This window comes from Dryobates pubescens, chromosome 2 (genome assembly GCF_014839835.1).
Source record: "Dryobates pubescens isolate bDryPub1 chromosome 2, bDryPub1.pri, whole genome shotgun sequence".
NCBI classification, from domain to species: Eukaryota; Metazoa; Chordata; class Aves; order Piciformes; family Picidae; genus Dryobates; species Dryobates pubescens.
The window spans coordinates 44,918,770-44,940,713 of record NC_071613.1 but is presented as its reverse complement, the minus strand read 5'-3'; the positions used below and the strand labels follow the sequence as shown (position 1 = coordinate 44,940,713).

The following is a 21,944-nucleotide window of genomic DNA, read 5'->3' as shown; positions in this document are numbered from 1 at the left end:
CTACTTAGAAACTTTATATCCACCATCCCTAGGTTGGAAAACACTAGAGATAAGCACTCATTATTTATTGAAGAGAGGTCCATGTAAGAGACTGTATGCATTTTGGATTTTCAAAGCTATCCAGCCAGTGCTAGTGACTAATTTGTACCAGAAAATGGAAAGTTCCACTCTGAGGACATCTACAGCTAAACAAGTTCATTTTCATATGTTTCCACAATATAAACAAAGTAAGAACACACGTATAATGTTAACTGCCAGAGTCCCTCCTGAGGTTTATTAATTTTCCAGCTACAAAGTCTATTCCTACCTCATTAAGTGAGTTCAAGTATTCACAACAATTCAGTTAAAGATAAAGCAAGCCATATTCCTTACAGCTCTTGCAACTGAATTTAGCCAGTATTTGAACAAAAAAAAATAATGCCATGCAACAGATCTGTGGTATGCATGCAGCCTATGATGATATTCAAGGGCCTGATCCTGGAAAGATTTGCATGTGAGCCACCTTTATAAAATGCAATCAATCAGGAAAGACCCCTAGTGCCTTCAGACAAGAATCATAATTACAATTAATCAAACCCACTTCAGACTGATCAGGGCCTTTAAAACCCAGCAGCGTCCACAGGGCCTTGGCACTGAGCTGGTTACATGAAGCGTCACGAGGAAAATTCTCAGACAGGCATGCATTGGCCCCAGAATAAATTTTGGACTTCAATAGAACAGTTCAATTTTTTTTTTTAATGAATCAACAAGTTTGATGAAAACTGCTGTAACAGAATTTAAAAAAAATAAAAACAAAAAATCCCAGTCTGCTCTAATTTCTATAGCCACACTATAAATACAGACATAATTAAATCAAAGTACTTGGAGGTCTAAAATAGAACTTGGAGTACAACTAAATGCTTTGCTAAGCCAAGGACTAAACAGAAAGTTGTGTTTGCTTTTGTGTTTGTCTCTTGTTTACAGATGGTGATGGACAAGCAAATGTTTCTGCCAGATCTTTCCCTTTCACATGTGTTTGGCCCATCCTCAGCCAGGGTAAACTGGTGACATTCCAGTAAGGCCAAATTTACACTAGCTGAAGATTCAGACCCACAGCTGTATTTGTGTGATCTCAATGCTGCATGAACACAGTTTTTCCGTTATAAATATCTGTGTATATGATTCATAGAGTACAGTAAGTTTAAGCTACAGCATGTTAAATTATTCCAGACAATGGGCCCAACTGTCAACCCACTAGAAAATTAGCTAGATGTGTGATGTGACAAATAGCTTTGTATTAATGTAAGAACACCATTCCCAACAATACTCACGCTGAGTGTTCCTACTAAATGCCAAACTAAGATATGTGTTTTTAATACTGACAGATACCAAGCCATAGCCACGCACGAAGTAAGGCATCTGATTTCTGTAATGCCAAGTAGAGAAGCAATAATTTATTGTCAAAGGTGGAAGACAACTACAGATACAGAACATATAAATATGACTAATGATATCTGGGTGTATTTTACGCATCTGTGCTGTTTACTTGTTTTTGAAATAGTGTGCCTTTCCACCACACTTGGTAACATCAAACACTCAGGCATTCCTGGAAAAGATTTTCTGCTCCCTACAATGGAAATGGCCTTTCCTGGGCACAGATCATCTACAGAGAACACCTTGCTGTCTAAGTGCAAATTAGTTCATTGGCTGGATAGCAAATGCAATACTAAAAGACATAAATAGACAACTGGCTTGCAAATGGAAAAAAATTGTGAAATTCTGAACAGATGAGAGGGGGTCCTCAGATGAAAGCTCTTCCTCTCAGATTTCAGAACCAGTGAGATAAAATTTCACCGAGGTGAAAATGTGGCCTGAATTTGGTGACTTTATTATAGAACCTGGCTCTGTTCCTGCCTAGATGTGTGACATTCCTGTGACTCCCAGAGGCTGCCATGAAAAAGAAAAGAGCCTGACAGATACTTACTGCTTTGTATCAGAAGCATGGCACTTCTACCAAAATCACCTGTGTCTGAGTCCCAGAGATACAGCTGTGGTGTAATCAGAGGTTCAAGCTCTCAACATTTTGTCACGCTTCAGGGCGGGATCTGGGATCTCTGCCCAGACGGAAGCCAAGGACATCAGCTCTCTGCTGGATTTTGGGGTGTCCAGCACTCCCTAGCCCTGTGCCTCAGCTATTTCCCCATCCCTTGAATCAACCAGTTCAATGTTTTCCTTTGATACTGGCAAACGCAGAAAGCTAGGAGGGTGGACATCATCCCCACCTGAGGGTACGTGCTCCACAGGTGGCACTGGGCCTTGCTGCCCCCTCAGCACTGCCTCTGTTTTCATGGGGCTGCCTTAAGGCCTATCTCAGTGCGGTCGTAAACCTCAAAATCCAGCTCAGAGCGGCTTGTGATTCCCCAGGGATTTGGCTGGGTACAAGGGTGCTTGTGCATTGCCCTGTCTGTGCAGCAAGGCAGCAGTGGGGCGGCCTAGCAGGAGGCTGTGGCTCACCTTGAGCCAGTCTTAGCTGGTTTCAGCCAGATCTGGTGCTGAGCACCAGAAAACCACCATACGGTAGAGCCTTACCATCACATTAATATGATCACCAGCCAGGGAAGTGCCTGGATGTGAGGTGCTAAGGAAATAAGAGTGTCTGCTCATGTGGAGATCCCCTTGTGGAGTCCTTCATGGCAAAGGGGGCAGAAACACCCCCAAGGGATGGGCAGGTGGCCCACAACAGAGCAGGGACACTAAGAAACAGCAGCACAAAAGTTGCAAGTAGAAATAATATCATGCAAATATTGTGACCAACATCCCCTGCTGCCTGTCCTGTCACCAGAATAATTTTGATAGACTGGGTATAAACCACTAAAAAAATCAAGGACATTTAGTCTGGGGTAGAAGAGGTATTTATGAGAGTGTGTCCTGTTTTTTCCTCTCAGCACCCAAATCAAGATCAGAAGTTTGTGTTGATTAGCAATAAAATGAATAAAATTACTCAACTCAAGACTGTTTTGATTGCAACAATTTTTCAGCTCCTGTGTAGGACATAAGGCACCCAGGATTTCCATGCAAAGTAATACAGAGGGGCCTTGCAATACATGAAGGTCAAGAAAATGTTTCTGAATTAGTTTTTATAAGTTGTTTTAAAATGGCACTGGCACTACTGGAAATGATCTATAGTCCACACTCTTGGTTTCAACTCTTAAACCATCACTAGCTCCTGAGGAAACAACCTCTCAACTGCACATCCATGCTCATGTATTCCCTATAAATAGACATGGAGGCTAATTAAAGATATAGTTTGAAGATCCCAAGCTCTGCCAAGGGTGGGCCATATAAAGCAGGTCAATCAGGCTTAGTACCAAGAAGACACTAATTTAGGAAATATCTCAGAGCTGCATCTGAAAGATGCTGCATGACAAGTCTGTGAACCTCAGGTACAGTTTAATTACATTATTTCCTGGCAGCTAGGGTTGTACTGCCTAACTTTCTTAAGGATCAGATAACTAACTAACTAACTAAATAACCAAGCAGCTTTCTTTTCTTTCTCTGACTGTGCAGACCTCTTTCTACTCTTTTTCTAGATGTGTGAAATTCATTGCCCTTTAGAGCATTCTATCTTCTTGTCTTCATTAGTTAAAGCAGAACTTCATCATTATAATATGCTATACTCATCCTTAAAATTTGGTTTTAAGTTTGCATTGAGATGCCAAAACACTTTCTCTTGCCATACTGATCAGCATTCCTGTGCCTCCCAGTGGTGCCTAGCTGGAGAAGCCGAAACAGCTTTGAAATGCTCCCTATCGAAATTGGCAAGCAAAATAAAGAGGAAATTTGTTCAAAAGCATAAAAAAGAAAAAAATTCCATTGGAACATATTGCCTTCAATTATTTTTGGACCCATTCTAATATTCATGGAGGAAGCAAAAGGAATAGTAACTGCGTATCCAGTGTCGGGAGCAGGAAACTACAAATAGCACAGCACATTGTGTTCCAGTTTCAGCAGGAGCAGCAACAGGCTTCGGAGCCGGTTCTTACAGTCAGCAGCTGACGGACTGCGAGGCGACTGATGCCAGAGGCTGGAAACATCAAGCAGGAACTACGCCATCACTCAGTTAATGTTCTGCCCTCTTGCACTGAAAGGTCACAAGTGTGTTGGATGGCCCAGTGTAAATGGGATTGAAAGCAGCCACAGACTGCTGTAACTATGCTATAGGGCACACTTAGCATGAAGGAAATGAGCAAGCCTTCCTCATGGCTAGCTGCTGCAGTGGAGTGAGGCATTGTTGTAGTTTTTACATTCTCATCAAAAAGATCACATTCAGTTCCAGGTTCTGTGGAGGCAATATATTTAGCTGCCTGAAAATTAAAAAAGCAGATTGGGCAGCACAGGGAAGATGGAAAGCATCGAGATATCTACCTTAAACATCACATCAGGACTCACACTGCATAACAGGCTTCCCGTGTGACAGAAGGCAAGGCAGTTAACCCCTGTGGTTTTTCATTCCCAGTTTTTAGCTTTGAACTTTGCATGCTTTGTACTTTCATTTTGCTTCTCCAAAGCCAGTCCAACTCAAAAGCAATCAGGGCTCTGGCAGATGACTGCCCTTCCTGATGGACAGCTGTTCGCATCTAAAAATCACCGCCACAAAATACCTTCAGAAAATTCTGATGTGCTTTGCTTGTGGAGTCTGAACTAGGGCCATGGAAGTATTACAGAAGGAAGTTTGTATCTTCAGAGCTGTCAAACCAGCAACAGACTTGCTACAGCAGACACAGAAAGCCAGTGGTATGCTCCAGTTTAAGTCCTGCCTCCCCCTCCAGAGGGAAAGAATAATGGTTGCAACAAGAGTAGGTGACATTCACCACTAGAACAACATCCACCAGGAAGAGGATTTCTGTTATATATTTATCCCATTCCCTTACTGCTCTGCTCAGCAGGCAAGGCAATCCCACACTTCCTCAAACCAGATGGCAAAACTGGGTTTGTAGCCGTTTTCAGTCGTAGGAGCAGCACAAAGTAGTTGGTGTGTACTTGTGAATTTGTCCTTTTGTCATTAGATTTGTTCCCCAGCTTTCTACTGGTGGAAGGAAAGGCAGAAAGGCAAATGTTCACAATGCTATTGGTGCATAAGGGAAGACCTGGACTGATACATAAGAAAATTGAAGGTTACAAGCTTGAAACTGTGAAAAAGTGTGAAAAAGCTGCAAGCTCCTTCTGGAACATCACCAGTAACGAAGACATTTTGATTTTACAATCCAATTAGCAGGAATGAGCTCTGTTTGTGCTTTGAGGGAAGTTAAAAATTTAAATAATGATCTCCTGGTCTTGCAAAAACCTGTTCTTTTCCACAGATACTAAGAACAGGATCTTATTAAGTGTGACCAGCAGTGGTCAAAGTAATGAACAGTTCCCACAGAGCCCACTGTGATTACTTCCTGCTCCAGCAACTCTTCACTTTAGATTGGGGGCAACAAATTGTGGATAGCATTAACAACCTGTCAGAAGCCTACTTCATATTAAACAGAGCAGATGTCATCTAGCTACATCCTTAATTCAGAGCTATAGCCTGCAAAGACTGCAAGTCCCAGCATGCAGGTCCCTGAACTGAGAGACAGAAGCTATGCAGGATTCATCTTCCTGCTAAAGACGAATGTTTTTGCAGATAATTTATCCTTATAGATGCCAAAGAGGATTTACCCCACAGTTCCCCAATAATTCTTAGGTGTCCATAATAAGATGGAGAGAGATTGCAGACTTGAAACAGTTTAGCTGCCACCCTCAAAGCCTTACAAAGTAAAAGGTGCTGATCCCACTCTGAAATCTCGTTAGCACATGACATTTATGCTCACAGCATCACAAAGAACTGTCAACACACACTCTGTGCACAACCACCCTTTGTTACAATTCTTTTTTCCTGCTTCTAGGCACAACTAGTTCTTTTGGGGAAAAAAAATAATAATTAAATAATAAAAAAGGAGCTGAGATCAGGTTGACCCAGCAATTTAGGGAATCCATGAGCCCAAGTCCTGTCTTACTATGACTGAGCCTCAGAAAAAGAAATCTGCAAAGATGTGTTCAGAATATCAGACTGTTCATTCAGCTGCATCAGAACATTTCATAGTGGCTTATCCATGACAGAGAGCATTGATGTGCTTCAAGACCAAGCAGGAGCAGTACTCAGTAGCAAGAGATCAATTATTTTAAAATGCAAAATCACAAAGAAACATGACACAGAAGGCATTTGAATAAACACTGAAAACTAATGGAAAGCTGCTGTTACAAAGAGTTATTACTACAGACTGTCTTATTAGGGCCTCCATTGTTTTAAGATGTGCAAAGTAATTAAAGTGATTAGAGCTGGCATAAGGTATTTGGGGAAATACATAGATTACAGATATACAGTTTCTCTCTTTGATGTGAATTTTATGTGTTAATTCTTTGTCCTTGATTGATGCTGCTAGAAAGATCTTGAACAAAACTTTTTAAGTGAAGCAGAATATTCCCAGTACTATACTAAAGCAACCCAACTCATAAGTATTTAGTAGGAATGTTTCCTTACCCTTACATGTCCAAGGACATTTTCCAACTGCAAATCTGCATTTCTTTTCTGGAAACAGTCAATACACCAGACAGGTCCAGTACCTTATTCTGCTAGGTGCCATATGAACATGCACTCAACTATTGTTTATACACCCAACTCAGACTCTGTTTAAGCCTCCTCTCCATACAATCTATATAATTATCTTTCTGAAAACTCAAGATCTGATATTGTAAGCTGGTGTCTGCCTATTCAACAATTTAGGGACCTATCTGCATCCATTTTCTGCATTCTACCTGGTATTAGAAATTCTGTGTCAGTGCAAACACTTCCTCTTGCATATGGTGCTTGTCCTCTCTGTTCTTTCAGTCTGAGTGGGCTAAGTACAAAGGATGGCACAAGATGATGATCTTTTATTCACATGGCAGCTTGTTTAGACTGGTAGCTGACTTTCCTTTCTAGCAGTGACATCCCAAGGCTGATTTTATTAACTGGGAAGAACAGTCATCTAACGAGAATCTCTACACCAAAAAAAGCACCATATGCTATGGATAGCTTCTGATTATAAAAGAAAGCATTTTTCACTGGCAGTTTGTGAGAGTAGATGCTAGATACGGAAACAATGTCTCAGGAGAGAACAATGTGTGCTCTGTGCAGGAGTCCACAGGCATGAGAAAAGACAAAGACATATAGCAACTTGAAATACTGTGACTAAAAGTTGCTCTTGAGCAACTTGTATTCCAGATCCATAAATGTAGAAGTCTGTGTATTTCTTCTATAGCTTACAAATAAGAACCAATTGTGTTAGGAACATTTTTCAAAGCTTATTTTCCTTGTATTAGGACTGTTGCAAGCCCTGGTGAATCAGACTGCTCATAAGGTCCCATTTCTCTAAGTGGGTAGCCAAGTTGCTAACCCTTTCATCAGTAAGGTAGAGACAGTAGCTAGAGATGCCACACAGCTCCAGGATGTAAGGCTCTAACTGCACTGGCACACTGAAAACCTGTCAGTGGGAACTCCTACGTGAAAGTAGCATGCCTCATTTCAACAGCAGATGAGACATTCTACTCTACAGGAGCTGGCTTCTATGTTTTTAGCAGACAACTCAGTGAAACCTTGTGCACCAAAATGCAGGCAGGTCAGGGGATGCAGCTAAAACTATCCTGAAACTGAGTTGTTTGACCTGATGAAGGCAGAAGCAGCTGCTTTGGACCAAGAGGGTTAGGTACCAACAACAAATTATGCCCTTCTCTGAGAACACTTTCTGGGACTATGGGTAAGGTATTTAGTTTATGCTTAGCAGAAAAATTCTTTGACACTCTTCTTACACAGAGTTCTCTGCAAGAACATTCATGTTCACAAACACAGACTCCAGTTCACCATCTTTCCCAGTCAGTACCTGCACTTCAAGGCTCCTGCCATTTGTCTGCACAGACATTTGGAATGGGCTAAGGATGAAAGTAACATGCTTAAATGAAGCTTACCTAGACCCTCAGTCAAATGTCTCTGCAGAAGACACTAAGCTTATTGACTCTTTTTATTGCAGAAGTCTTATGGAGCTTACCTCAGGTCTAACAACACCCCCGGTGTTCAAAATCTCCAGGAAAGCTCCTTACCGCGATGCTCTCTTACTGCGCTGTTGTGATATCCATGATGTGAGTACTTAGATGGAAAATCCAGGGCATGCAGAGTTCTGTACACCAAGTCAGTGTTCATGTAACTTAAAGAAAATCTAAATCATATGCAAAAATCCATGTCTAATCCCTGCTTATTATGCCTGTTTGATTATTACTGTTAAACACCATTCATTCAGTTACAAATCCTTTAACACTGAACCAGCACAAGGGGCATATATACTTCTTGAGCAAGACATTAAGAATGTGCTCTCATTATTAATCCTGATTCTAGTTCTTTACCCTCTTAATATGTTTCCTGTCTCCTCCTCAGCCCTAATTAACCATTTCCCCAGAACTCATTTGCTTTATTTTCACTTCACATACTAAAGCCCCCTCTGTCAGCTTCTCAGTACTTTCCTCATTGGCTTCCCAGTCTCCTTCATGGGGACACATTCCCCTCACAGTAATATCTAAGCCACCACTTCACAAGAAAATTTTGGAGGCAATTGTATATATGGCACAGATCAATTGTATACAGATCTATTGTATATAGAACAGATCAAAGAAATTCAGTGCTTCCAGAAATGAAACAAGAGAGGAGAAATGGTCCTGGGCTTTATATCAGTCAGAGGAGTCTGTCCCAGGTGTTATGCCTCTTAGTATTACACAAATCCTTAAGGAAATGACATGCTGTAAAAAGGAAATCTCTATTGTCAACTGAGGTCTTTTGGCACCACCAGAAGAAGAAAATTTAGAGATGGTGGGAAATGAAGAAAGAAAGGAAGAAGAAAGTGAAGATGTTACTGACATTTTTAATCTTTCTGCTTTTCCAGAAAGTCAGCTGAGGCCCATTTCTAGGAAGTGCTTCCCCACACAGCATCCCTTGACTAAAGGAGCAGCTACAACTGCTCTGTTTAATGGATTGTAATAAAATAAACTGCCTCCTATTAGCAAGAGGTATCATATCATCAGATTTGCAATGCATTTTATTACAGAACATAGAATATCAGAATTCAGTGCGTTATAAAGGAAGTATTGCATGGAATGGTTAAAGTGGACATGCTTCATACAGTCACAAACGTATTGACAGTTTCCCTTCTCACAAACATCAAGATATTGATGGGATTAAAAGCAATCAGTGTCTTTACAAAGGAGTAGTTGTTTGAAGGAGGTAGAAAGAGGAAGGGAGGAGCCAGACAGTTCTCATCTATGTGCACAGACAACAAAGGGGCATGTGCAAAATACCCTTGTTTTACAAATCACGGTAAATCAGCAGGAGTCTGTCAGAGGATGACATGACACTGAACACAACATAAACTCTTAAACTTTCAGACCAGAGTGCAGGCTTAATCGACTACTAAATATTAACTTCTCTACCCAGAGTCATGAAGATCCTAATTTAAATGAATATAAAATGTATGTAGTAGGGAGGTTGCATGTGAAGGAGGACATGTAGTAGGCATTTTGGGAAAGACTGTAAATCCTGAGTATCCCAGCCAATGGGGAAAGGGAGAGGGAAAGTTATGGCCAGGAATTTAGGATAAAAGGGGAGCTACATCTCCCAGCAATTTGAGAGACCCCACCAGGAACTGTACTGTGGACTCTCCCTTTATTTCAATGAAGTTTTACTAAACTACTCTGTCTCTGTTGTGAACAGGAGCTTCTAAGTTGACAGAATGTTTCCTTGCAGTATCAATGTTTCCTTCTTAAAGTCATCCTCTCTCCTAATTCACAGTGTAAAATTCTGTATTATTCCATCAAAGTTATCCTGCATCTTTTGAGACAGAGTAGCTTGCAGAGCATGCCTTTTTTTCTGAGGAACATGAACCTTTGACAGGTATAGTGCTCCAGTAACAGTGTATGGTTCAAATACTCAGGTTATATACGTCTCAGGAAATCTTACCTTCCACTGACTTTGCTGTGGTGCTAGAGCTTCTCTGTATTTTCCTAGACTAACTCTCTATGGTATTAAGTTAGATTCTAAACCAGGAATTCCTAAATTTCATCTAGCACTTCAGGGTAAATGTTAATGGGTATATTGTGCTTCTGCTGAAAATCAATAGGAGTCTTCCCAATATTTTCATTAGGAATGGGACTGGAGTCTAGTACTGCTGGTGTTACCTGTGTTTTCCTCCTTCAGAAACCAAATGCTCCATTATTTATTTCACTAAATGGGAGTTGAGTTAAATAGCACCTATCCAGTAGAATAACACATCAATTCACTAAGAAGACCAGACTCAGAAAGAGGTGTGTAGCAGTGCTGTATGTCAGAAGGGAGGGATGCAGTTTGTGCTCCTTGATGCCACTGCCCACACCTGCACAGGGAGTGGGATTCAGAATTGCTGCAACTGTGACTCCACCCTATCACACTTTAAGCATCTTGATTACTTTCTTGCCCTCCAAATTTGTCTTCCATCACATGAACTTAGCACGGTTGTCACATTCCAATCACTCATGCACTCACTGAAAGCTTTCTGTCATTCCAGGCAAGTCACGTCGCCTGGGAAATGCGAGCAACAGCTGCTCTGGGGTAGGAGCTGCAGGCCATGCCCTCTGCTCACTCTTACTGCAGCCACCCACAGAGCAGCAGTACTGCAGCAGCCCCCAGCAGCCAGCACATCTTCCCATAGCCCGCTCCGCAAGAAGAGTCATAGGCAGGCCTGTGTTTTTCAAAGGGAAGCTGTATTATGGATGAGGCAGATGGTTTTAACTGCAAGCCCACTACTTCGCTGCTCCTTGAAGAATAAATGTGGCCTGTGGTTTGCCACTAGACCTTCTAGTCACTAGACTATCCAAATAGAATGTTTATCAGACTGCAAAATTGCAGTGAAATTCACTCATGCCACTTTACTACTCCCACTGCCATCTTTGGGAGTTTGTGTAGTGGAGACCGTACAAAGTCAGGAAGAAGGGGAGGTGAGGACAGAGACAACATGCAAAAGTGTCCTCTGCTTTCTGTTAGAGGCTGAGCATAATGATGCTACAGTTGATGTTTTCTTGCTCTGGTGTTACAGTAGAGAACCTTGGTTCAGCCCAGCTGATGACTGTATTATTTACAATCAATGTGGACAACGGTGATTGCATTGCGACAGTGGGTTTTGATTCACATACATGCTCAGATAGTACAATTGATATGGAACCAACCCAGAATGATGGGGAAATTCCTATAAAAGTCAAGTTGGGTGCCAGCTATAAATGATTTCCAGAAGAGCTGGAAAGTGCAGAGTGTAAGGATTTTTTTTATTTTTTATCTATTATTAAAAATTATTTATTCAAGTGCAAACCCTGTGGATTCTTGCCTCAATTCTTCCTGTCCAGTTTGCAACTGATCAACACTTCTCAGATAGTTCTGCTATCTGGATCTATGTTGATTGGGGGGGGTTGTTTTAAACAATATTTGATTTAGACTAGACTACATGCTTGCATGCTACTTATGGCTAAGAATATTGTCCCTGTTACCCAGCAAAAACACAATTAAGCCTCAGTTCTAGTTTCAAAATTATATATATATATGTACATACATATGTATATATTAGTTGGTGAGGACTGAATTTGTTGAACAGTGAGGGTCAGGGCTACACCAGTGGCTGAAATGTGTTATTTATCAGCAGATCATTACAGTCAGCACTGCACAGCATGTCAACTTCCTCACATCACTCTGCCAAAACTCCCCACATGCCTGACCCGCCTGCTGACTTGAGCTCCAAGGCTCTTCCAGTCTCCATCTGGGGATTCAATCTCACTGCATTTCTTGTGCCTATGGGATAGAACAACTTTTCCTCTCACTCATCCTCAGCAGAGGAAAATAAAACCCCAAAAGGCTTGACTTGGAGACAACGTTTTTCTTCACAGAGCTCTGTCTGCCACTGATTTGAGACAAGCCAAGGGTGTGACCACCTCCTCCTCCTTTTATTTTGCCATTAGTATGAAGTGCTCAGCACACAACTGCACAGACCTTCTGTAAGTTGTAATACCTGTAATTTGAATAATTTGTGTGTCCAGGCAGTGACTACCATTTATAAATGTTCCAACAAAGGAGCTCTATAGTGGGGGGAGGGGAGAGAATTTACCTGCTTTGAACATCTGAGGTACAATAATACCAAGGGGTTCAAAAATTAATCTACCTTAAAACACTGTATGTTTTTTCTTCTTCTGTCTCCCCTTCCCTCCTCCCCCCCCCCCCCCCTTTTTTCTTTTTCTCTCATCTTTAAGAAATTTTCAGGCAATGAGAACATCTGAAACTGTTAAAATCAGACTGAGCTGTCCAAAAAATTGAAAGACCATGTCCATTTTCTCCTTATTAGAACAGGTTTCCTAAAATATCACCCAGTGAGTACACAGACATATTTTAAAAGACCCCCAAAACCTTATTTATATTCAGAATTTTATGTTGAAGTTTTAGCTTTCACAGGGTAGTAGATTTGTCATTTGATTAGCACTAAATGACATATCCAGGTTATATGGAAAGAGCTGTTCCTCTCCCCAGGAGATGAAGAGTGTCCTGGCTCCGCTAGCATACCTAATTGTAGAGGGTAGAGTGCAACTGAGCAAATGGAGGTACCAGGAAACTTTAAAATTCAATACACAGGCAGACTGTGGTGGCTATTTATACAGTGGAGACAGCACTCAGACTGGATTTAGCTCTGAACATTTTATGAGACAAGTACTTTCCAGTCTGAGATGGTCAGACTGCTTCAAAGAGATTTGCGAAAGGCAGCTAAGGAGAATAAGCACGTCGATGTTTTACACCAGTCTGTATGTATGAAATGTGAAGTAAAAGGGTCTGCAGCCTTCCCTGGGAGAACTGTAGGGATTCACCCACACACTTGAGAGTATAAAACAACCAGATATTTTCTATTCTTTGGGAAAAATGTAGTAGTCAAGGAAAGGCAAGTAGAGATACTCAGGGGAGCCAAAGCAAGACTTTGTGTTTAGTTAATGTGAGGTAGGTGAATAAGAGACAGCAAGAAGATCAAAACACCAGTTTTGTCAATCAGGAATTGCTTGAGACAACCAGAGTGGAAAAGGCAGGAATCACATTCTCCCTGCTTCTGTCTTCACTTCAAAAGTTTCATTTATCTGCTGATTTCCCTAAACCTTGTACTTAATAACCTCAGAATAACACATGCAAAGAACCTAGCTGTCACAATGCTCAGAATTGTATCACACCATTCTTTTATGCCTGTTCAGGAGGTAGAAAAGAAAAATATACCAGAGACTTCCTTCAACACTGCAGAACAATGCTAACTTCTAAGACACCAATTCCATTTGAGAGCCTAATAATAATAATTTTCTAATAATATTAGCAAAACATATTCAAAACCCAAAAAATTACAATATCCTAATAAGCACTGGCCATCTGAGTAATTCCAAAGGAACTGGAAACCCAAACTGGAGCACTGACTAAAATACAGCCACTGCTGGGAAGGAGAGCAGTGATTGAACTCCTGATAGCATGTGGCACACAAGGAGAAGAGAGAGGAGGAAACTGCAGCATTTGGAAGAAAAATTCTCTTCCCATCTTTAAGTGGTGCTGCAGTAACTCTCATCTTAGAGGGACTCTTCTGAATGCTGGGTTTTCTCAATGGCAGGACTGATTATACGGTCCTAGCAACCCTTAGAGATATTTAGAGTATGCATTGAAAACCAACATCTGTCTTGCCCTGCACCACAGAAGACTGCATTTGTTTCACAGCAGTGTACTTCTCCCTAAAGTTTTAAAAATAATATCAATTTGCTGCTAATTAAAAAAAAATATCTTCAGTGAGATCCCCCTGCAGATCAGCTCTGTGTTTCTTTTCCTGCTCCTCCAGGGTCCAGGCAGACACATTAGTGAAACAACTGGATCATACATTAAGTGGAGAAGATTCAGAGACTCGTGCCTTTGGTGGCTCTGTACGCTAGATAAACATGAGTCCAAGAGCTCAGTGCCTTCCGCTGAGAATACCCCACTTCTGGGGCCTAGAATTTCAAATGCGCAGCAAAGGCTTCTCAGAAAATCCCCCAACAAGATGCCAAGCACTTCTGGCTTAAGAAAGTGAGACTGCCAAGAGACTGCCAAGCACAACACAGTTGTCTGAAACAAATTCACCAAAATTGGTCCCTTCATACGCTTCGAGAGGCAAAGAGCAGACAAACACTAGAAGTAGGAAGAAGCCTTCTTTACTGTGCGTTACTGAAACTTGTAGGTGGTGGTGTGTTTGAGACCTGGTTAGGGAACTCCAGTTGGGTTTTAGCCACTCTTCAACAAACCTGACCAGCTGCTGTAGGTGGATTGCAAGGAGGGTGCCTAGTATTTACTACAGGTCACTGAGTATCTTCAGAAGAGGCAGGGAATAAGGATTTAACCCAGCAGTAGTACTGCATGCCTGTGAAACTACAGTTTCCGAAAGCCATGTTACTTACCTGTGCTTCTGCTTTCATACACTGTTTCATTTTGAGGCATCCTATGTGCTTTTCAGACTGAAATGATACATCATCTTCCAACCTGGTTTATTCTATGTATTCTATGTATCATGAGAGGCTAAGAAATATGAATTTGCAATGCAATCTCTGTGGAATAATTTAATTTAAAGTATTTCTCATATAAGGTCTTGGGCTGGTGAACATGAATGTTAGCCACTGACTCAGTCTCAAGTATGAATTCAAATGCTGTCCTTATGTGTTTTTTAATGCAAACCAGCCACACTGACTTTTTGCATGCTGCTGTCATTTCAGAATACTTTTTCTTGATCTGTTTATATGTTTAACCTAAACACAGTCTCAGATCTCGTGCTGTGGGAACTAAGTGGCTACGTCCTTGGTATAAAGCCATTACTAAAGATTTTACCAGTTGGAAATCCTGTTGTGATTTTGAGGAGAAGGAAACCAAACATGTCATTTGAGATAACAATTAGGAGGATTTAAACTGCAAATTTCCCAAAGACTCACAAGAAATGCAAACAATAATCATAGAGAATCAAACCCTGAAATCAGTCTTCTTTAGGTGGTGTGACATGCAGACAAATATATTCATAAGCTTAGTATAAGAAACTTGGAAAAGAAAGCTGGATTCTTGTGCTAATGTCTACCAAATGTACCCATTGTGACACAAAAACAAAAAAGCATATTAACTTTCATCAAAAGTGACACAGATGAGTTATACTTAGGGATTATTATGTCTGCTATATCCAACAACTAGTTCAGTGAATTTAGTTTAAGAGTCACACAAATTACATCTCCTGGCAACGTGAGATCATAGACTCATAGAATCAATAAGGTTGGAAAAGACCTCAAAGATCAAGTCCAACCTGTCACCCAAGACCTCATGACTACTAAACCATGGCACCAAGTGCCACGTCCAATCCCCTCTTGAACACCTCCAGGGACAGTGACTCCACCAACTCCCCGGGCAGCCCATTCCAACGGCTAACAGCTCTCTCTGGGAAGAACTTTCTCCTCACCTCGAGCCTAAAATCTACACCTGTGATGAATATCTCATGTTGCTAATTACAGCAAAAATGGTCACAGTGTCCTTGTGATAACGTCCTGGTTAAAGTGTGAATGGAAAAGATTATTCCCTACCTTCTCAGCGTCTTGCTCAAAAAGGCGGAGTTGAAAGCACTGGTCCAGTTTCAGCTTGCGGACATGCCACATCTGGTGCAAGTGTTGGCGAGTAGAATGCAGCTTGTCTAAAAGGCTGGTGATCTTTGGCACAAGACTTTGAAAATCTGCACTTCCAGGAATGCAGTTCCTACCAGAAAAACCATCACTGCATCTTATGCACTGTAATAACCTCTGACCCTCACGATCCAGCTCTTCCACGGGAGCTTTAATCACTTTTTTCTTCAGCTGCGTGTGCTCGTCAATCAGCCTTCTTGAGCCCTCAACGTCAACTGGAAACTCCTTCCTGGCCAACATTTCCTGGAGATCCTCCAGCCTTGATAATAAATGGATTGCACTGTTGAAAAACTCTTCCAAGGAGACACGCAGCTCTATCCATTCATCGTGGTTGTAATCCAATGATCCTTCAAACTCATCTGTCAGTTGAGAAGGGTCTACCAGCTTTGCCAGGCCTTCAACAGATACCATGCTTGTCTAAAGAAGGGAGAACAACAGCATCTGAATCAGTGACTGTCTAATCAGAAATAACAGCTCAGTCCTCCATAGATAGCATGAAGGGATTATTTTCCTTATCAACCCATAACTGAAAAAACACTGTAAAAGATGCTGAGGACTATGTTTAATCTTGACAAATCAATTGGATTGAAACCTTTTCTATTAATGGCAATGATTTATTTATTCCAAGACACAGTATTTGCTGAAATAATGTCTATCCTTTACAGCTGGCCTGGCTATCAAGAACATATAGTGAGAATGCTTCTGTCATGGATTAACTCTGTGGGACACTGAAGACTTCTTACTGCAGCAGTTGGATATCTGGATATGAATGTTCACTGAACAGGTACACTGTAGAGCAGGGATTCCTCTCCTTGTGTTGCACTCAGGCTAGTGGCTATACAGCAGCAAAAGTTTTAGGCACACGAACTGAAGCAGGTATTGTGATCTGCCAAAACACAGAATAGGCTGGGTTTTTCTTCCAGATTATTCCAGTTGACTTTTGCCCCCAGCAGATCTCTTTCATATTAGTAATTTCTAATGTAAGTAAGCCAAAATCAATGCAAAAGTGAAAAGCCATTGGAGTATTAACAATTAGAATTTATTGCTAATAGAAATTGCTCATGAATCATACACAATCAAAGAGATGGTTTTAATTCGTTCAGACTCGGTAATCAATGACAGAGAAATGCACAGGGTACCTAGAAAGCAGATTACAGTTTAAGGACACAAAAGCTGGTGTCTGTTCCCATTAATTTAGACCTTTTTTTTAGCTTTCCCCCTGAATATGAGCATAGCATTTCATATGTTACTAGAGATTTCTAGTGCTGTCATGTTAACACCCAAGTTGGCAGCCCTTAAAGGCTTGTGATGTTCATCAGTGACTGCACATCTATGCCCTAAAGATCAAGCTTCTAAAGAATGTCAGAGTTTGTGCTCTTCAGAAGAAGAGGCACCCAACAATCACAGCAAGCTTGTAAAAGTCATCTATAAAGAAAAATACTCCAAGTCCTGTCCATTACCCTAAATCTTGTCCAAAACTGCAGGCTTCTCACTGGTCTAAAGTTAATAATAAGGTTTTTCTTCCAGTTTGTATCCATCTAAAAATACTGGGCATTCTGCAGTGAATTGAATTGGGATTGCATTGATCTGTTGCTCAGCAGAAGGATTTTTTTTAAACTCTCTTGCAATGATCCTTACTTTGGGGAAGGGGAGGACAGAAGGAAGAGCCAAAAAACAATGGGAAGGTAAGCATATACCTTCAGAAGGATTTCCAATTTCTAAGCCTCTTGGCCTGGACACTAACCTCTTGAAGAGAATTCAATTCAGACTTTAATTGCATGTCAGGGAAAGGCTTCCCTTCATGGGTAACACCTGGGCGTTTGCCCTGCAGTGTGTCAAACTAATGCAAGCATTGATCTTTATCATGAATAAAATTTAGCATGATTTCATTTCATGAATTCTGCATTGAATTTCTTTATTTAGAGTTCTTTATTTAAGAAGTTGTTGGAACTCTCATGAGAACAGCCTTAGTTAGACAAGTAGGTGGTTAAATAAAGTAGCTGTTTCTCAGGCATCACCCATCTTTCCTTTAGAAATCACTTTTTAAAGTGTTGCTCACTATGTAAACCCTTTTGGTAGGACAAAGAAAACAATGTTGAAGGCATCTCTGAATTAATGCTAACTAGACTGACTGGTCTCTTTCCCCCCCCCCCTCCTGTTTTCATTGTGTAATGATCTGTGGGCATGCTTCACTCTCTGGACTGTGGTACAGAATAATTCTGCCACAGTCTCACAACACAAAATCTAGATCATTAGCCTCCACTAAAGGTCATAACACTGCCCTGGCATATGTATAATGGTTCCATTAGGCTCAAAAGCAGAATCTGGCCTTAAGACTGCACTGGTCGTTGCTGAGTTTGTAGATGAGAGCAATTCAACAGAGATTTCCTTTGCTTTCCATGGCAATCTGTTCCTGCCAAGAATCTCATGTTTGATCAGAGCTGTGGGAAATCACCATGATGGTTCAGTGCAGAGAGGGTACCTGTGTGCTGCCCCACATAAATCAAATAAATGAGTCATATTGACCTGTGCTGCTTAGTTGATGTTCACTATTCTTCATAAAAGACAGCATGAGGTTCTACAGGCTCTAGGCCTACTGATAAGCAAGTAGCATCCATAAGAGTCCTTTAAAACAAAAATTCTTGGTGTCAATATTGCAAGGGTTCTACTGAATGGTGGACCACAACTTAAAAAATCTTTTCAAAATTGAATTCAGAATTGCAGTACTCATCCGTTCCAAGTGTCTGCAGGTGGTCAAATAGACAGTGAAAGCACTGACTCTCTTCCTTTCATCCAAAAAATGGTGAACCATTACAGACACCCATGTGGACAGCCCAGCAGACAGACTAAGACTCAAAGGTACACACACAAAATTAAAATACCTTTAATGTGTGCCACCATGTACAACAAACGAGTCTGGAGCCTATACATAACAGACTCAGATTTGTAACTATGAAGAACAACTTCTTAACCACAGTTTACTCTTTGATATCGTAACACCAGCTCCACACAATAAAAATATGTCAAGCTTCCACTAAGTATTAACTTTTAAGACAAATAAATGTTCTAAAAATGTATACATTTAAACTCTATTATGTTACTTCTATGTTTTGAAGTTTTAGGAACACATTGCTTTTATTTACTAAAGCAATGGAGGACTGAAATTCAGTGTTGGATATACATGCAGAGAGTGCATTTACTTGGTTTACTATGGAACTGCCCTTTAGTGTACATATACATATTTTAGACAGGACTTCCCCATCCCCTGAAGTTATTCTAATACTGTTCTCTGCACAGGCTCCCTCCTGCTCTGTATTGCTCTGTACCCATGCATTTCCTTTCTCCTTCCCACTGCACTGATCCCTCTCACTCCCACCAGGCAGCACTGCCAACTGCATTGGCCTGTAACTGAGGCTGCTTCTGCCTGGACTGGTGACTTCACCAACTCTGAGGAACTTCTGGAGGTGACATAAACCTATACTGAAAGCAGCTGTGCTTCCAAAGGTGCATTGGGGACAGCAAGTTATTTTGATGGCTAACTCATAGTAGGTAGCCAAGATGCACTTAAACAAAGCAAAAATTATGACTGGACTGCTTTTTGTGAGGCTTAAATTGTGAGAATCATGTACAAGTTTATTACTGTTCCATACTAGTTGCCCACTGAATTCAAAAGTGCTTTTAAGAAGAGGTTGAAAATATTACACTGATTTAACAGATCTTAAATAATATGTTTCTAAGACAAACAAAGCAAAGAGTGAATGTAACCTCACCAGAAATAAATGCAAAAAAACCCCCACCCTCACCAAAGTGAATTAAGTACATGAACCTCTGAGATGAAGCAGGCACCCCATTCCACTAGTGTGTTCAGAAAGCAAACTGCTGCCAGGGCATTAGCCCACTCTGGCAAGCAGTTCTCAGAGGTGGGTTGTTTTTCCCTCTCCTTCATAGGGTTTGGGATTTATGTTGGGTTTTTTTCAGGAAGAAAACTTATCAGAGAAAATGCTTTACCACGTAGCTCTCACCTCAAAGATGAACTTGGAACTGCCAAAGTTCGTTTTCTGCTTCTGCCAGAAATTATCAGGCTTTATAATCAGAGCAACGTGAATCTCAGCAGGAAAGGCTTCTTGAAGGGTTTTCAGGAGAGGCTTGATCAAATCCCATTTGGATCCCCGCATATCGATAATAACAGTGAATCCTCGCTTACAAACATCTTCGCTGTGGGGATAAAAGCACATCAAGTTAATTAATAATGTAGATAGTCAGACCAAGACTTTTGTTGCTAGTGTTCAACACTCCACAGCAAAGCAAGGGATGATATATTTCAAAAGAAAAGGCAAAAGACATTACAGCACAAAGACTGCAAGAAAGGCTATCTAATTTATGTGAAATTCGAGTATATGTTACAGTTTAATCTCTGATTTCCCAAATACATGTCATTCAGATTTTCACTGAAGACACAGATACCTTCACACAGTTGAAAATAGAATCACATTATTTCTGTGTGCACACAACAGATTCTGCTTTCAATATGTTAAATTCAGTCCACAGCCAAAGCCAAACAGCAGTATTCAGCCTTAATGTGGCCCTGGGCAGCATGATCCAGTTGGAGGTGTCCCTTGCTCACTGCAAGGGGGTTGGACAAGGTGACCTTTGAGGGTCCCTTCCAAACCAATGCAATTTGTGAATCCTGTGCCTTAACACTGATGGGCACTTGTAAACTGAGAGTCTCCATTTTTTAAAGGCCCCTTTAAGGGCTTTTAAAAAAGTTAATTTCCAAAAAAGTGGCTGGCAGTTATCCCTTGAAAGGAAGGTCCTTGTGACACAGCATCTACGCTGTTTAAATCGAGGCCTTTTCCCCTCCTGTTTGATCTTCCAAGTGTTGCAGGGCCTTTTTCAATCTGCATTTACACTTTTCTGCCAGCCTGTGTTCCTCCCTTCCAAAAACTTCGAGACAGTTATCTGGCCTGGTCATTGGCAATGCATGGGGCCCAACAGCACCACATCATTAGTCTGCAAACACATCTTTCCTTTATCCTTAGGAGAAGAGAGGAGAAATAATAAAAGGACATGCTGATTCAAATCAAATCTGGACAGCTTTCAGCATAGCTTTTCCAGGGACGTTGTTCCTCAGAAAGAGAGGTATGGCTCAAAATTATCATTCTCTGCCTGCAGCATCCAACATTTGATGACATTTAGGAAGGGTCTACTCCTCTGACTGATCAATATACCTGCCATGCATGGTGTCGAAGTCTTCAGAGCAGACACCAGTCTGCTTGAGGCCTCAAGCTCTTGCACAGAATGTGAAGCTACCTATCCCCAGTAATATTATTGTTGTGGTAAATGATTAAAAGTCATTGGTGATGCACTAAAAAATCCTGAATGGTCTACTAATGATCTGATTTATTTTTTCTTTTATTTTTTCATATGGAATGAAAGTCACAGCTTTTTCCACCAGGGGAAAAGCTGTTGCAGGAAAGAAGCGTGAAAAGAAAAAAGAAGATGAAGACAGAAAGAACAGTTGAGAAAGGAGGGAAACATGGCAGAATATGAATATATTTTATATAGTACATGCAACAGTAAAGCACAGAACAAGAAATCCTCTTTGCTACAGTAACACAGTACCTCTGACCTTTCTGCAAACTGGCCATCAACATAAATAGGATCAATAATGCAGACAAAAAGGCATATGTGAGACAGCCTAAAATATCAAGTGCTGATACCACTGGAATGAATCTGAACTATGCTGAAGACTGATACTATTAAGTATGGTTATAGTGAAGAAATTGTGAGACTGATCAGCCTCCACATGGATACATTCAGTGCACGAACACACAGGACAATTTTCACTATAGCTCCCTAAATTCTTAAAGCACTCTTTTTGCTAATAAGATGGAGCTCGTACACATCTCACTGAAAACAACCCTGTAAAGCTTCCAACTAGATTTCTGGGCTGGAACAAAGACAGGTGTATCCTTCATAGGAGGCACACTGGATTAATCTATGGAACTCAAAAATAAAAGTCCTTAGTAATTTTACTAGTACCTAGAATGATTTGTGCACCCATGGACCACCTCATGGCTAAGTGGATTTTGCCACGTTGAAAGAGAGTTTGAACAGTCTCAACTTAGTTCCAGGAAGGAGCA

At 40.9% G+C, this 21,944-nt stretch overlaps 1 protein-coding gene across 11 annotated transcripts in view; it reads right to left on the bottom strand.

Annotated features, from left to right (window-relative positions):
• Window positions 1-21,944, bottom strand: part of KALRN (kalirin RhoGEF kinase) — a 548,250-nt gene that overhangs the window by 311,330 nt on the left and 214,976 nt on the right. For all 11 annotated transcript variants that reach the window (XM_054176436.1, XM_054176489.1, XM_054176457.1 and 8 more), the window contains 2 exons: window positions 19,824-20,016; window positions 15,706-16,218 (listed from right to left, as the gene is read on the bottom strand). In XM_054176436.1, the coding sequence (XP_054032411.1) occupies window positions 15,706-16,218; window positions 19,824-20,016 (706 nt within the window). The remainder of the gene's footprint in view (window positions 1-15,705; window positions 16,219-19,823; window positions 20,017-21,944) is intronic.